At 37.5% G+C, this 13,475-nt stretch overlaps 1 protein-coding gene across 5 annotated transcripts in view; it reads right to left on the bottom strand.

The window, feature by feature from the left end:
- MUSK (muscle associated receptor tyrosine kinase) overlaps positions 1 to 13,475 on the bottom strand; it is a 92,128-nt gene that overhangs the window by 50,079 nt on the left and 28,574 nt on the right. For 2 of the 5 annotated variants that reach the window (XM_047701159.1, XM_047701160.1), the window contains exon 6: positions 1,714 to 1,743. The exons of 2 other annotated variants lie outside the window; for them this stretch is intronic. In XM_047701159.1, the coding sequence (XP_047557115.1) occupies positions 1,714 to 1,743 (30 nt within the window). Of the gene's footprint in view, positions 1 to 1,713; positions 1,744 to 12,291; positions 12,322 to 13,475 lie in introns of all 5 variants that reach the window. One more of the 5 variants, XM_047701157.1, reaches the window with a different exon arrangement.

The following is a 13,475-nucleotide window of genomic DNA, read 5'->3' as shown; positions in this document are numbered from 1 at the left end:
ATCCAAAACAGCATAAACGTGTTTTTGTTACATAAACGAGTTAATAGACGGGGTACGACATTACTTAGTAATTTGGAAAACATTTACGACTGTTTTGGTATGGATTTTTAAAGAAAAAACAGGATGCAATTCTTTCTTTAGTCTTATCCATTATTCTCCAGGTCCTGTGGGCAAGCAAATTACTGTTCATCTGCATCATGGGAAATAGACATGGGCAATCTATTTATCCCTGGGTTTTCTCTCATGATATTTGCTCATGAGTTTTGGACTTTAATTTCTCTTGGGTAAATTTACAGCGCTAACTGCAGGTTGAGAATTGTACTTTCAAAATTGGGCTTAAGCAGCCAGTGATTCCAGAGTCCTTTATAACATAATTATATTATGTTCTTATTCTCACCCATCCCTCCTTCCTTCCCTCTCTCTTTCCATTTTCCAAAGCACTTTCAGATACATAATAAATCTTACTATTGATTGTCATTTTAAGGGATAATTTGAATTTGTGGTAAGGAGGTGGAGCTATTATTCAGTCTGAAATTGCAGTGGTGGTGCAATGGAGAGCCTAGGGCAGAGAATCCTAATTAAGTCCCGAAAGGAACAAGCCATTTGGCTGTAGATGAGTTTCCTCTCCTTTCTTGTTAAGGAAGTAGGACCAGAGGAATACTTCAAGTCCCTTATAAATTCTGTTTCTGAGTAATTATTTCAAAGGACACAATGAGCTCACATGGATTTTATTTTCTCTCATTTTTTCCCTTTCTTTATTTTATTGTAGTGTCCCTTAAAGAGGATTTTGTTTTGGTTTGGTTTTGTTTTTTAGGTTACTTGATTCTAAACAGCAGTGACAGAGTTGAAGAGAAAGCAAATAAAAACAAAAAGAATCATGCAGGAGCAGGTGAAATGATTTTATCTAAATTTGGCCATAAGCAGCCTGATGTTTAGAAATAGAAAAGTATCTCAAATATCTTATTTGGGATGCTCAGATAAGGAGGTGCTATTTCGATTACTACCAGCCTAAGGTTTCTTCCTAGTGCCAAAATGTATTATATGAGAACTTGCGAGTCTTATCCAAAAAACATAAAAGGTTAGGTTAGAATGGCACAAAGTTTGGATCTTAATCAGAATGGAAGGTGCTTTCTTGGAAGAAAAACTCTTTTTCTACAAAGTAGGGCTCCCCCCCCAAAATTTGATTTCCAGCTATTTTCCTCAAACATATTCCACTAAATATATGTATGTATCTGTGGGCAATTAAAATTAATTTAAATTTGATTGATTTGGTTTGGTTTGAAGCAGTTACATCATACTTGTCTTCTTGGAGTAGTAATAATTAAAACCTAAGCTGGCATCTTAACATTTTTACGTTCCTCCAAAAATTGTAACACCCCCTCATCCCCCTCCACCCCATAAAAAAAGGCTTTCAATCAAAAGGTACCTTTCTATTCCAATCTGTGTGAGATTTATATTCTCATGATGATTTATGTCATTTTGTTTGCATTTTCAGGTTACTTAATAAAAGTAAATGGTCAATAAATACATTATAAAATAAAGCAGCCCATCTAATAATACTTGAACAAATGCTGACAACATTCCCCATACATCACGTGTTATTTCCTAAAAAAAATAACGGCACTTAGAATTGTTTATAAGGTCAGCAAAACCAAACAGTTGAATAGAACCAGACGTTTTAAAAGAAGCAGGGCAAAAAGAAAAAAAAAATACCTTTAGTGTCTTGTTCAGGTTCACTTTCTTCTATTAATAGAAACAAGACAAAACAAAAACACACAATAAACACACAAACAAAAACAACACATCATGAAAAGGGAAAATCTTTGACCACAGAAACATCAGTTGTGCAACAAGATTAATTAGAATCTGTTTGTTTCTTATTTCAATAAGAAACAAATGCAATCAAGGGAAACTGCAGACCTTTACAAGCAAACTATTAAATGACATAAAATTTCAAATTACTACTTTTAGTCGGGCAGTACTACACAGAAAATAAACTACAGCATACCCAACAACATAGCTCATTCATGCATTTTTATTTTAATGCTGACAATTACCCTTTCTTTCAAGGCAACAGACTGCCTACTATTCTGATAAATTGTGTTTTCCCTTTGTTAGCATGGCTTCTCCTTTTACAAGGCCCTGCTGTGAAGTCAGTGAGCTTGAATCTGGGATCTCAACTATCATTTCTATGGCAATAGACTCATGTTGTGGTAAACAGAGGATTAGGGGGTTTCTGCAGAACAGAGCCTACCACCAACAGAGAATCTCTCCTCCATACCCACTCCCGGAGGCTGCTCAGAGAGCCTGGAGGAGCAAACCCTGATCTTGTAGAAAACTACCAGTGAAGCAAGCTACAAAGTAAAATGTAAAAATGTCTACACTGGGTATGCAGAACTGAGAATTTGTAATTTTTTTTAAATCCCAGAAAAGAGACAACTGCCAAATTAGTAGTTCCAAAATGTTTAATATGATAACTATACCAGAGGTAGATCCCACATGGAGCTCTGTTTTTCTTCCCGGAAAGTTTGTGTCCATGTAGGCCTTTCCTCTTCAAATTTGTGACAAGCCAACAAACGCTGTAGTGTTTGCTTATAAGTATAAAATAGCAATGCTATTGTTAACGACCTTGAATGCTAAGAATGTATTGGCATAGCTAGTCATAGGTTGTGGGTATTTGCACACACTATCCCTGCGCATTGATATTACTCAGCCCATTTTCCAGACAAGGAATCTGAGACTCAGAGCTTTGCTGTATGTTCAGAGCCAGAAATGCCACAATCCAGTTTTCATACATAATTCCCTGTTCTAACGGGCTTCATAGTAAGAAACCCTTATTGTTGTGCTTAATACTCAATCCCCTTAAATGTAAGCAAACTTTCAATTTCCCCTTTTAAATTTTATTGTGATTGAACATTCCTTGCCTCCATCAACCACGTCAGTGGCACCTTCCTCTTTTATTTTTTCAAGGTCAAAGACGACTTAAAAGTTGTTAAATTGAATACATTTATGGTTACAAGGATAGTTAGAAATTTTCTGTCAAATGTACCTAAACAAAGAAAATTACTTATTTTTTTAACAATACCCCCAAGATTGCCTGGTATATGATACTAGTTTTTTTCATGCTGAAAACTGATCATGTGGATATTTGAAACTGTAGAGATCCCTGGTTTCTAACACAGACATTAATTAGGAAAAATAAATGAAGGTCCATGTTTGGGCCAGATTAACCCTGAAAAATTGCATTTGAATGCCTTTGGGCTAAGCATGTTTTCCTAGTTCCTCAACACAAATGTGTTTATTTCCAAATCTTACTATTTTTGTTTTTCACCAGCCAAGGAACTATCTGTGAGTAGCTGAGATGGGTTTGGGACTCCTCGGGAATATGAAGTGTCTTCATTCCCTGGTAGCTATTATCTCCAAAAATTTTTTCCACTAAAGTTCAAAGTCCTCAGTAAATTTTGAGAATCTTACTCACTCATCATTTTTTTTTTCCTTCCCTCACACACTACTTTTTTTTGAGTTCTGGAGCAAGTGCAGGTACATTCTTAGTCTCCTTTCAATTTTGCTTAATTTTGCTTTGATCTTTTACTGGACTGTACTTGAGAGTATACTATGAAGACCGTGCGGACTTGCCTCCGCTATCCCTTTGTGCTTACTGTTGTTACTACTGTTCATCTTGCTTGATTTGTTTGGAATCGAGGGCAGTGTGAAGTTTTGAAAGAATGCACCCATTTCCTCCCCTGTGGATCCACAAAACCAACTCAAGAGATGAAAGATTGTCTTCGATTTACCCTTTTCCTAAGAGGAGGCCTAAAAGTTAGACCAGAAATTATATTTTCATGTAGAGACTCTCAACATTTCTTTCTAGGCATAAGGGCAGATATACAGCTCTACACAGATGTATTTATACGTGCTTATATATTTATACAAGTACGGACCACATTCGCACACATGCACACACAATTAATATTACTTTAAATTAGAGAAAATGATGCAAGAATAATCTACAAAACCTATTTAAGCTTGAGTACACTCATTCGGTGTTAGGAGATTGTTGGTCATTTTGAGGTCAGGTTCTAGGCCTAGTTTTTCCATGTATCCTGCTTGCTTAGCCTATGATCCCTCTTGACCTCCGAGTTCAGAGTTCAGTAGATAAAACCTACTGTTTTACCACCTATCAATTTTTAAATATTTGGTTTCATGGTCTTTATTCCCATTTAACTGTTTTATGTATAATGCATCAGTGTTGTATTCCAAACTGATATGTAATCTCCACTGGGGGGTGGAGGCAGGGAACGGCATAGCACACTTTACCTTCATTATGTTTTCTTCTCCCCCTAAAGTTTAGCACAGTCTCTTGTAGAAAAGAAGAAAATACTTAAACAAGGAGCTGGGTAGTGATTCATTTTCCTTTTCTACTTTCTTGAAATTGTTCAATAAGACATTTAGAATAGGAATCAGAGACTTCTCTTATTGGAATAATTGCAGATATAATCAACATCTGAGTTAAACAGTATATCCATCATTTTCTTGAATACTTGGATTTATGGGGAACTTAGTACTATCATAGCAACCCATTTAAAATACTGTTAAAAAAAAGGAATATATTCTAAAACAAACAAAAATCAGTCTCCTTATAATTACCACCCACAAGACTTAGTTTCTGTTCCTATCCACTGGAACAACAAAAACAAAAAATCCATCAAATATTTTCATTTTTCCAAGCTTACTAGCCCCAGGTCACCATGCTGATTGCTTACTTTTGAACTTTCTTATCTTACCTACTTATCTTAATTTACTCCCAGAACTAAAACTAACACACATGTAGAGAGTCTCACAAATTCAAAGAATAGTAAGACTTTTTCTAATATTCTACTTCTGTGACTATAAATTTACATATGTTTTTATTTGTATTTATATAAAAATGCAGTTAGGTCAAATCCCATTGAAAATCATGAATCATGAATACCCAACACCTGTTTTTATACTTGCTCTTCAATTTTGAACATGTGTGTGTATGTGAATATGATTTGATTTTAAGAAAGATAAATTAAGTTTTTCCTATTCAATTCACTGTATTAGTTGATTGGAGAAGAAATTTGAAGGGAAATGTATTATATAGGAGGAGGGAAAGCCCTCAAGATTCCCTGGCAGAAAAGATCACATAAGTCACATAGACCTTGTGGAAAGAAAGAAAGAGACCAGAAGAGTAAACAGGCAGAACTGTGGGATGGGTCCCATCCCTTCAGACTGCAAGGATGAGGAGACCCAAGAAGGTAACAGGAATCTGGCCACCTAGACCAAAATCTCAATAGAGGCGGCCGTTGCACATTCTTGCTCTTTGTAGGTTGGCATTGTTTGTTTATAATTTTCTTCATAGACAAAAGCTTCAAGAAATCTCTGAACATCTGGTACTGTCAGGACACCATTCTAGGACTTTTTCATTTTTCAATAAAATGATTTGCACCAAGCAGTTAATAAAGTGACTAACACATAGCTAGAAAGTACTGGAGGCTAATTTTGAAGTCAAGTCTTCTAGCTCTTCCTTTCTTTTGTTTATTTTTTTTTTTCCAGAGCTATTTGTAGCTCATGTTTATCTTCCTGACTGATGAAAGCTATTTCTCCATCTGTCTTTAAAGAAAGAAGGTGTATTTTATTTTTAAATTTCAACCTGCCTTAGGGAGCTATGTTCCAGATATTGATCGTGTTGAGTACCCTTTTTGTAGGTGTTAAAAGCATGTACTTAAATCCATTCCTCACTCATCTGAGAAGAGAGGAATCATTCTGTAGAAAGAGAAGTCCATTGTTGAGACCTTATTAAAACATGGAGGCTAATCAATACTAGATTATTTGAATCCATTCTTAAATAGACTGCATTTGTCTCACCTAGCACTGTATTTTAAGAATTATTTCATTGGAGATTCCTAGTAGAAGACAAGCATCTCAGACAGCAAAAAGGGTCATTTTAGTTGTTTTACCTTTTACTTAAAAAAATTGGCTCAGGGGACTGTTGAAAAGTAATCATATTGAGACTCTATGGCACTCTGTTTCTGGATTGATTCTTCTTTTCTTTTCCAGTCATTAAAAGAACATGTGACAATAATAATAATAAACCCGAGTAAATACCTGCATTTTCTTTGCTGACTTCTTGGTAGCTAAAGCAAAGAAACCCAAGCCTGGCCACTGTTTACATTTCTGTTTCCTTTGAAGCAGAGCAATGCCTAAGGTTTATCCACTGTGGCTCCGTCTCTGAGGGAGTCAGAATGCAGGCTCCTTCAGAAAACATGCACGGCCCCCTCACAAACAGCCTTCCTTTGCATCTTCAAAGTAAGGCTGGCCTGGCTCTGTGACATCACGATTCTCTCAAGTGGCTTGGGCTGGAAACATTTCTGTGGCCTTTGAGATAATAACATTTTCCCAGCTTGTAAATATGGATGGTGAATCATTACCGTGAGCAAGAAGTGTTTGTCAGGTAAATCAGGTAAGAGCCACACGAAGTTAACTTGTTCTTAGTTTAGTCCTAGATGGAGGTGGGAGCCACTAATAAGAATATTTTGGCTCAAACGTTCTGAAAAGGTATTAGAACTTGAACCATAAGGCAATTAAGATGTTGGACTTCAGTTGTGATTCAAGTTTTCCATTCTTTAAAAAAGTGTATATTCTGGGTTTCATGAAAGGAGATGCTAAGCTGCTTAATTGCCAGGACAGAAGCCTTTCTTGGTTTTCTTGGTTTCTTTCTTTCTTGGTTTCTCCTTTTCAAGGGTTTAATTTTGAGATCATTTTAGAGTGACAGAAGAGTTGCAAAGATAGTATAGAGGATTTCCAGTAATTTTCACCCATCCTCTAATATTAACATCTTACATAACAATGGTACATTTATCAAAATCTTTGTTCACTTTTTTTTTTTTTAAAGATTTTATTTATTTATTTGACAGAGAGAGATCACAAGTAGGCAGAGAGGCAGGCAGAGAGGAAGGGAAGCAGGCTTTCTGCTGAGCAGCGAGCCCGATGCGGGACTCAATCCCAGGACCCTGGGATCATGACCTGAGCCGAAGGCAGAGGCTTAACCCACTGAGCCACCCAGGCGCCCCTCTTTGTTCACTTTTAAATCACATTTTTGACCTAATCTCATGAAAAGGAAGGTACTTGAGCTCTGACAGCAATTAAAGTAGGTAAAGCTTAAGAACAAGATTTTCTTAAATTTTAAAATAATGATTGTTATTACATTATTATTATTATTATTATTATTTTAGCTCACTAGAGGTTTTAACTGGGAAAAGAAACAGGAGCTACAACCTTAAGCTTAAGTGACACCATGATATCCTGGTTGTCTAAAGAGGCTTGGCTTGGGAACATTTCTGTGGTTTTTGAGATGGAGTTCCAGATGTCCAAATAGGACCATAGCCTCTAAACTGTAAGTCCCCATGCTGAAGAGATGACATTTGAAAACCATGTCTAAGAAAGGACACCACATGTTATAATCTCGGTGTTAGTCTGTAAGTCAAATTACAGCTCATTCTGGTTTTTATGGCTCCCCAGTAGATACTGTCTCATACTCTCTAGTCTGTCTTTTACTCCCTGACTCAGCAGCATCCTGTGCTCTCATGATAAATCTGCTTCTCCCCACCCGCATCACTGTGATAGGATCTGTACCATGAACTGCTGTTCATCAATCAAAGCCTTGATGGACCTCACCTCTCTGAAGCTTTCCCTGACCTCCCACCATCTCCCCTGCCCTGTATTTCTATCATTGCAAATGGTTGAACGTTAATTTTTGTAATTACTTGTTTACATGCTCATCTTCCTCACTGAATCTGAAAACTTTTCCAGAAGTGAGCCATCTTTTTATCTCTGTATCCTTAGAAATAATCTCATTCCAAGAAATATAGTAGTGAATAGGTTTAAAGCTTATTCTAACTTTAATCCTATGAATTACAGATAAGATTTTTCCTTAAATTTTAACCTTTGTTTGGAATAAAGACATTCCAAGTAGAAATCCTCAAGTCAGTGCTTCTCAATTTGTGGTAATGGACCACTTGGGTAAGGTTCATTTGGGAAATTGTTAGAGGGCCCTAACACAGACCTATTAGATCTGAATCTCTGGGGAATGCATCCTTGAGCTATAACTTTCCATAAGATTTGCAGAGGCTTTTGACATGCGTTGAAGTTTGAGAACTACTACCTTGGAGGAAGAGTTGTATTCATCCATCAATTTTGTTATTTTCCATTTCTTTCCATAGCGGTTTTGAAGTGAACATAATAAATGATGTGACAGTAAAATAAATGAAATAACAAACACATTAGTGGGGCACCTGGGTGGCTCAGTGGGTTAAAGCCTCTGCCTTTGGCTCGGGTCATGATCCCAGGGTCCTGGGATCGAGCCCCGCATCGGGCTTTCTGCTTGTCAGGAAACCTGCTTCCCCCTCTCTCTCTGCCTGCCTCTCTGCCTACTTGTGATCTCTGTCAAATAAATAAATAAAATCTTAAAAAAAAAAAAACAAAAAAAAACACATTAGTATCAGGGCAAAGGAGACTTCTGGTCGGTTTAGTGTAACAGATCCTACGGCGTGGATTCCAAGATATGTGCCAGGTTATGCAAAAAACAAAGTAAAAACAAATTACAGCATTCTCACTACAAGGAGGGAAACAAAAGTTCACTTTCTCAGGAGAGGCCATTCCTCCCTCACCCAGGCACTTAATTTTTAAAGCAATTTTTTACTTAATATTTACCTTAAAGTAATGAATGATGGAATGATTGATATTTTCAACAAGATTTTTTGGCAGACTGCTATTTCTGTAGGGAGTTAAATATGTGGTAAGCCCAGGGTGTGCACTAAGGTTGCTTTGATTTTCATACTGCGGATGCTATGTTTTTTGTACAGGTTGACTCTAAACAGCCCGTTTCCCCTTTGCCAGTAAAGGCACATCTTCATATAGCTTCTTAGATAAGCTTTCTCTTATCACTTGTCCCAGTAGGGCCAAACCAAAGTTATAATCTCTAACAAGTACCAAGCATGCTGGTGTAAAACATTGCTGATTGAAGGTAGATTTATGCTCTTTGGAAACCAGAGGAGCAGTTGGTAATGTTGACATTCTATTTATGAAATCTGAGAGACCTAACCAGCAATATTCTCTGGGTAGAATGTAAACATAAACAACAGGCAACAAGACTACCAACAGCCAATATTTATCCAGAAGCCCTCATGTAGACACAGCATATATGCTATCTTAGTCCATTTTAAGAACCCTATGCTGTAAGTAATATGGCCCCCATTTCCCAAATGAGGAAGTAGACTTGAAAAGGTTGAGTAAATCATCCAGCCTCATGTAACTAGAAGTGGCAGAGTCAGGATTAGCACCAGATCTGTCTGATGCTAAAACATGTGAGCACTCCACATTCTGGTCTATGAAACAGAAACACAGAGAAAGGGAGAACTCAAGAGTCGGGTAATGGAAGATATCCTGGCCTGGGAACCAAGATGTCTGAGGTCCTTGCTAACTTGGAGAAAGTACTGATTTTTCTAGTCCCAGGTTTCCTGATCTGTGGAACGGGGGATGGAATTACTACTTCAGACTGAAAACCTATGATTACTCTTCTAATGGAACCAAAGTTAAAAATCAACTCTCTTTTAAAGAAAAACATGGGTTTTTGTTTTGTTTTGTTTTGCCATTGAACTTGATTGCTTCTACTTCAAAGATAAAGATGACACACGGATGAAAGAGCTATGATTATCTCCACAAGTGTTTTTAAAATCATCACTTCTGGGGCGCCTGGGTGGCTCAGTGGGTTAAGCCGCTGCCTTCGGCTCAGGTCATGATCCCAGGTCCTGGGTTCGAGCCCCACATCGGGCTTTCTGCTCAGCGGGGAGCCTGCTTCCTCCTCTCTCTCTGCCTGCCTCTCTGCTTACTTGTGATTTCTCTCTGTCAAATAAATAAATAAAATCTTTAAAAAAAAAAATAAAAATAAAATCATCACTTCTGTTACACAGAAGTTACATTAGTCTGAGAACTAACACTGATAACTATTATCTGAGCAACAGCTCTGTACAGTCTTGTAAGAGCTTTAAATATGTTATCTTAGTTTATCCTTTTTACAATGTATGAGATACAAAGTATTATTAACCTCCTTGGACAGGTGGGGAAACTGAGGCGCAAAGAGACTAAGGAAACTACCTGACATTCCCCAAGTGTTGGGGCCAGATTCTGAATTCAGGAGTTTATTCTAGACTCGGGAGCCCATGTACATTAGCCAGTACGTTAAGTTCCCTCTAAAAATCATGCCTTGAGGCAAAAATGAACTATTGGGACTTCATCAAGATCAAAAGCTTTTACACAGCAAAGGAAACAATTAACAACCAAAAGACAACTGACAGAATGGGAGAAGATATTTGCAAACTACATATCAGATAAAGGGCTAGGATCCAAAATCTCTAAAGAGCTTATCAAACTCAACACCCAAAGAACAAATAATCCAATCAAGAAATGGACAGAGGACATGAATAGACATTTCTGTGAAGAAGACATCCAGATGGCCAACAGACACACGAAAAAGTGCTCCACATCACTCGGCATCAGGGAAATACGAATCAAAACCACCATGAGATATCACCTCACACCAGTCAGAATGGCTAAAATTAACAAGTCAGGAAATGACAGATGCTGGCGAGGATGCAGAGAAAGGGGAACCCTCCTACACTGTTGGTGGGAATGCAGGCTGGTGCAGTCACTCTGGAAAACAGCATGGAGGTCCCTCAAAAAGTTGGAAATAGAGCTACCCTATAACTCAGCAATTGCACTACTGGGTTTTTACCCTAAATATACAAACGTAGTCATCCAAAGGGGCACATGCACCTGAATGTTTATAGCAGCAATGTCTACAATAGCCAAACTATGGAAAGAACCTAGATGTCCATCAACAGACGAATGGATAAAGAAGATGTGATATATATATATACAATGGAATACTATGCAGCCATCAAAAGAAATGAAATCTTGCCATTTGTGATGACATGGATGGAACTAGAGGGTATTATGCTTAGTGAAATAAGTCAATTGGAAAAAGACAAGTATCATATGATCTCCCTGATATGAGGAAGTGGAGATGCAACGTGGGGGGCTTGGGGGGTAGGGAAAAAATAAATGAAACAAGATGGGATCGGGAGGGAGACAAACCATAAGAGAGTCTTAATCTCACAAAACAAACCGAGGGTTGCCGGGGGGAGGGGGGTCGGGAGAGGGTGGTGGGGTTATGGACATTGGGGAGGGTATGTGCTATGGTGAGTGCTGTGAAGTGTTTAAACCTGGCGATTCACAGACCTGTACTCCTGGAGCTAATAATACATTATATGTTTATAAAAAAAATATTAAAATCGTGCCTTGACTAGTTTATCATTCATGGAAATGAATATACTAATTACAATTTAAAGGTCATATATTTGATTCCTGAAAGAAATAACTTAAGTAATAGTGTTTGAATTCCATATTGCCATTGAGTTCTAATAGCTTTCTATTATATCTTTCCAGGATTCAAAGTTGTTAGATTTTGAAATTAAGGCCAGTAGAGATGTGGCCTTCTCTGTGTGAGATGTATGGTGTGAGATGAGTCTCTGTTGCATAAATCAGCCCATCAAAGAGAAAGAATGTTTCCTTTTTTGCCTGTGTATGTTTGAAATTGTGCATCTCGTTTTGATACCTAAAAAATGAAAATCAGAGTTTACTCTGACTAGAGTATGTGTATTTCAGGTTGTAGTAACTTTTCATTTTCAAATAATGTAACGTCCATGGTATATTAAACAATTTAAGACAAATCTTTGAGGCACATTTTTTTTTTCTTCAAACCTGCAGTTAAAGAGGGCCTGTTTTTTTCACTTGATGTAGTATCTGTTCAGTGCTGTAATTATTATATAACTTTTTCTTAGAGGACTTCAGTGACAACTCTTCAACTAAAGGACCGCTATACCATTGTTTCTTGAAAGCACTACGGGACTTTTTAGATGGGAATGCAAAATAATAGCCCCTTAAATGGAAATCAGTGGCTAGAACTCTTCTTTTAGAGCATGCACCTTATTAATCATGCAGGTTTAATATTCCCCGTGATAACCCCCAGGGATATCAAAGACTTATGCCTTTTTCTTTGGTTTGGTTTTTAGATACACAGTGTACTCATGACAGCAAATCAAACCTGTTAGTGGCATCACACAAGTGGAATTGATGCCGGGACAGGACCACCGCAAATTTTATTAAAACTGCAAATCACTGAGAGCACAGCACACATTAGGGTTTAAATACCTCTCTCTGTGGCATTTGTCATATTAAGAGCTGCAGCATAAACAAAGGAAAAAGCAAATCAAATGTGTCCACATTGCATGATTGCTTCCACTCTTCTGGATGCAATAAGGAAAGCTGATCTCTAGGAAAGAAGGCAGCTGGAAGTCTAACATTTTTGAAGACAGTGCTGGTCTCCTCTAGTTCGATCTATTGACATTTGCCGCGAGACGTCATGTGTGTGTATGCATGTTTATATGTATGTGTGTGTGTATATACATATATATATGTATATATACATATATATGTTTATATGTATATATAATGTATATGTATAATGATTTATTTTTATCTTTTGGGATTCTCTTGTAGTCTGATATACTGCATATGTCTGCAAAAAATCTTCCCCAAGAAACCTTTGATAGACCAAGTCAGCCCTAAGGATACATGAGAAAGCCTTTCAGACTGCACAGAAACAGACAGACAACACTCCAGGGCCTTGACAGGTGATCGGGGCTCCTGCACTGAGGTCACTTACATTCGCCAGGTGGCTCACCTTCCCTCCTCACTCCCCAAAGTGCCTCTCTCAAGTGTTGAGACAGGGTTTTGCTTTTTGAGATCTCCAGCAAATGAGGTATTGTCTAAACACCTGGGAAGCCTACAATTACCCTCGACCTCAGAGGATTCTGTTCTTAGTCTTGGTCTGCTTTAAGGGCTCTCATCTGCAGCTTTGTACTGGTGCTAAGTCACCTCTCCCCACTCCTGATTGCTGACAGAGAACCCTCCCTTGGTTCCAGCTCCTCTTCTGCCCAGTCTTTTCCTTCATGGCTTTAAACCTCCAAGAGTAAACAAGGTAATAATAGAATATGCAATTGACTGGGAGTCCAATACGTTCCAACATACATCTATTTTTAATGGAGTCTCAAGTATTCTGCACTCAATCAGTTTGTATACACAAAGCAGAATTTATCTGAATGTGAAATTCACAGAAAGTAATAAAATCGACACTCAGCTCCAGTGAAATAAATCATTTCATAACAGTTAAGTCAAAGCATATAAGGGAATCATGTAAGAATATAGGGAAATACAAGAAAATTAGATATTTGTAATTTTTTAAGTGGATCTTTTTCAACGATTAAAAAACTCAATAATGACTTCTCTGCTAAAAAAAATTATATTAAAAGTGTTTAATTTCTGTGGTGTAGTGT

The sequence above is a fragment of the Lutra lutra genome, chromosome 13, assembly GCF_902655055.1.
Source record: "Lutra lutra chromosome 13, mLutLut1.2, whole genome shotgun sequence".
NCBI lineage: Eukaryota > Metazoa > Chordata > Mammalia > Carnivora > Mustelidae > Lutra > Lutra lutra.
Note: the sequence above shows the minus strand (reverse complement) of the source record. Positions and strands in the feature narration are given on the sequence as shown.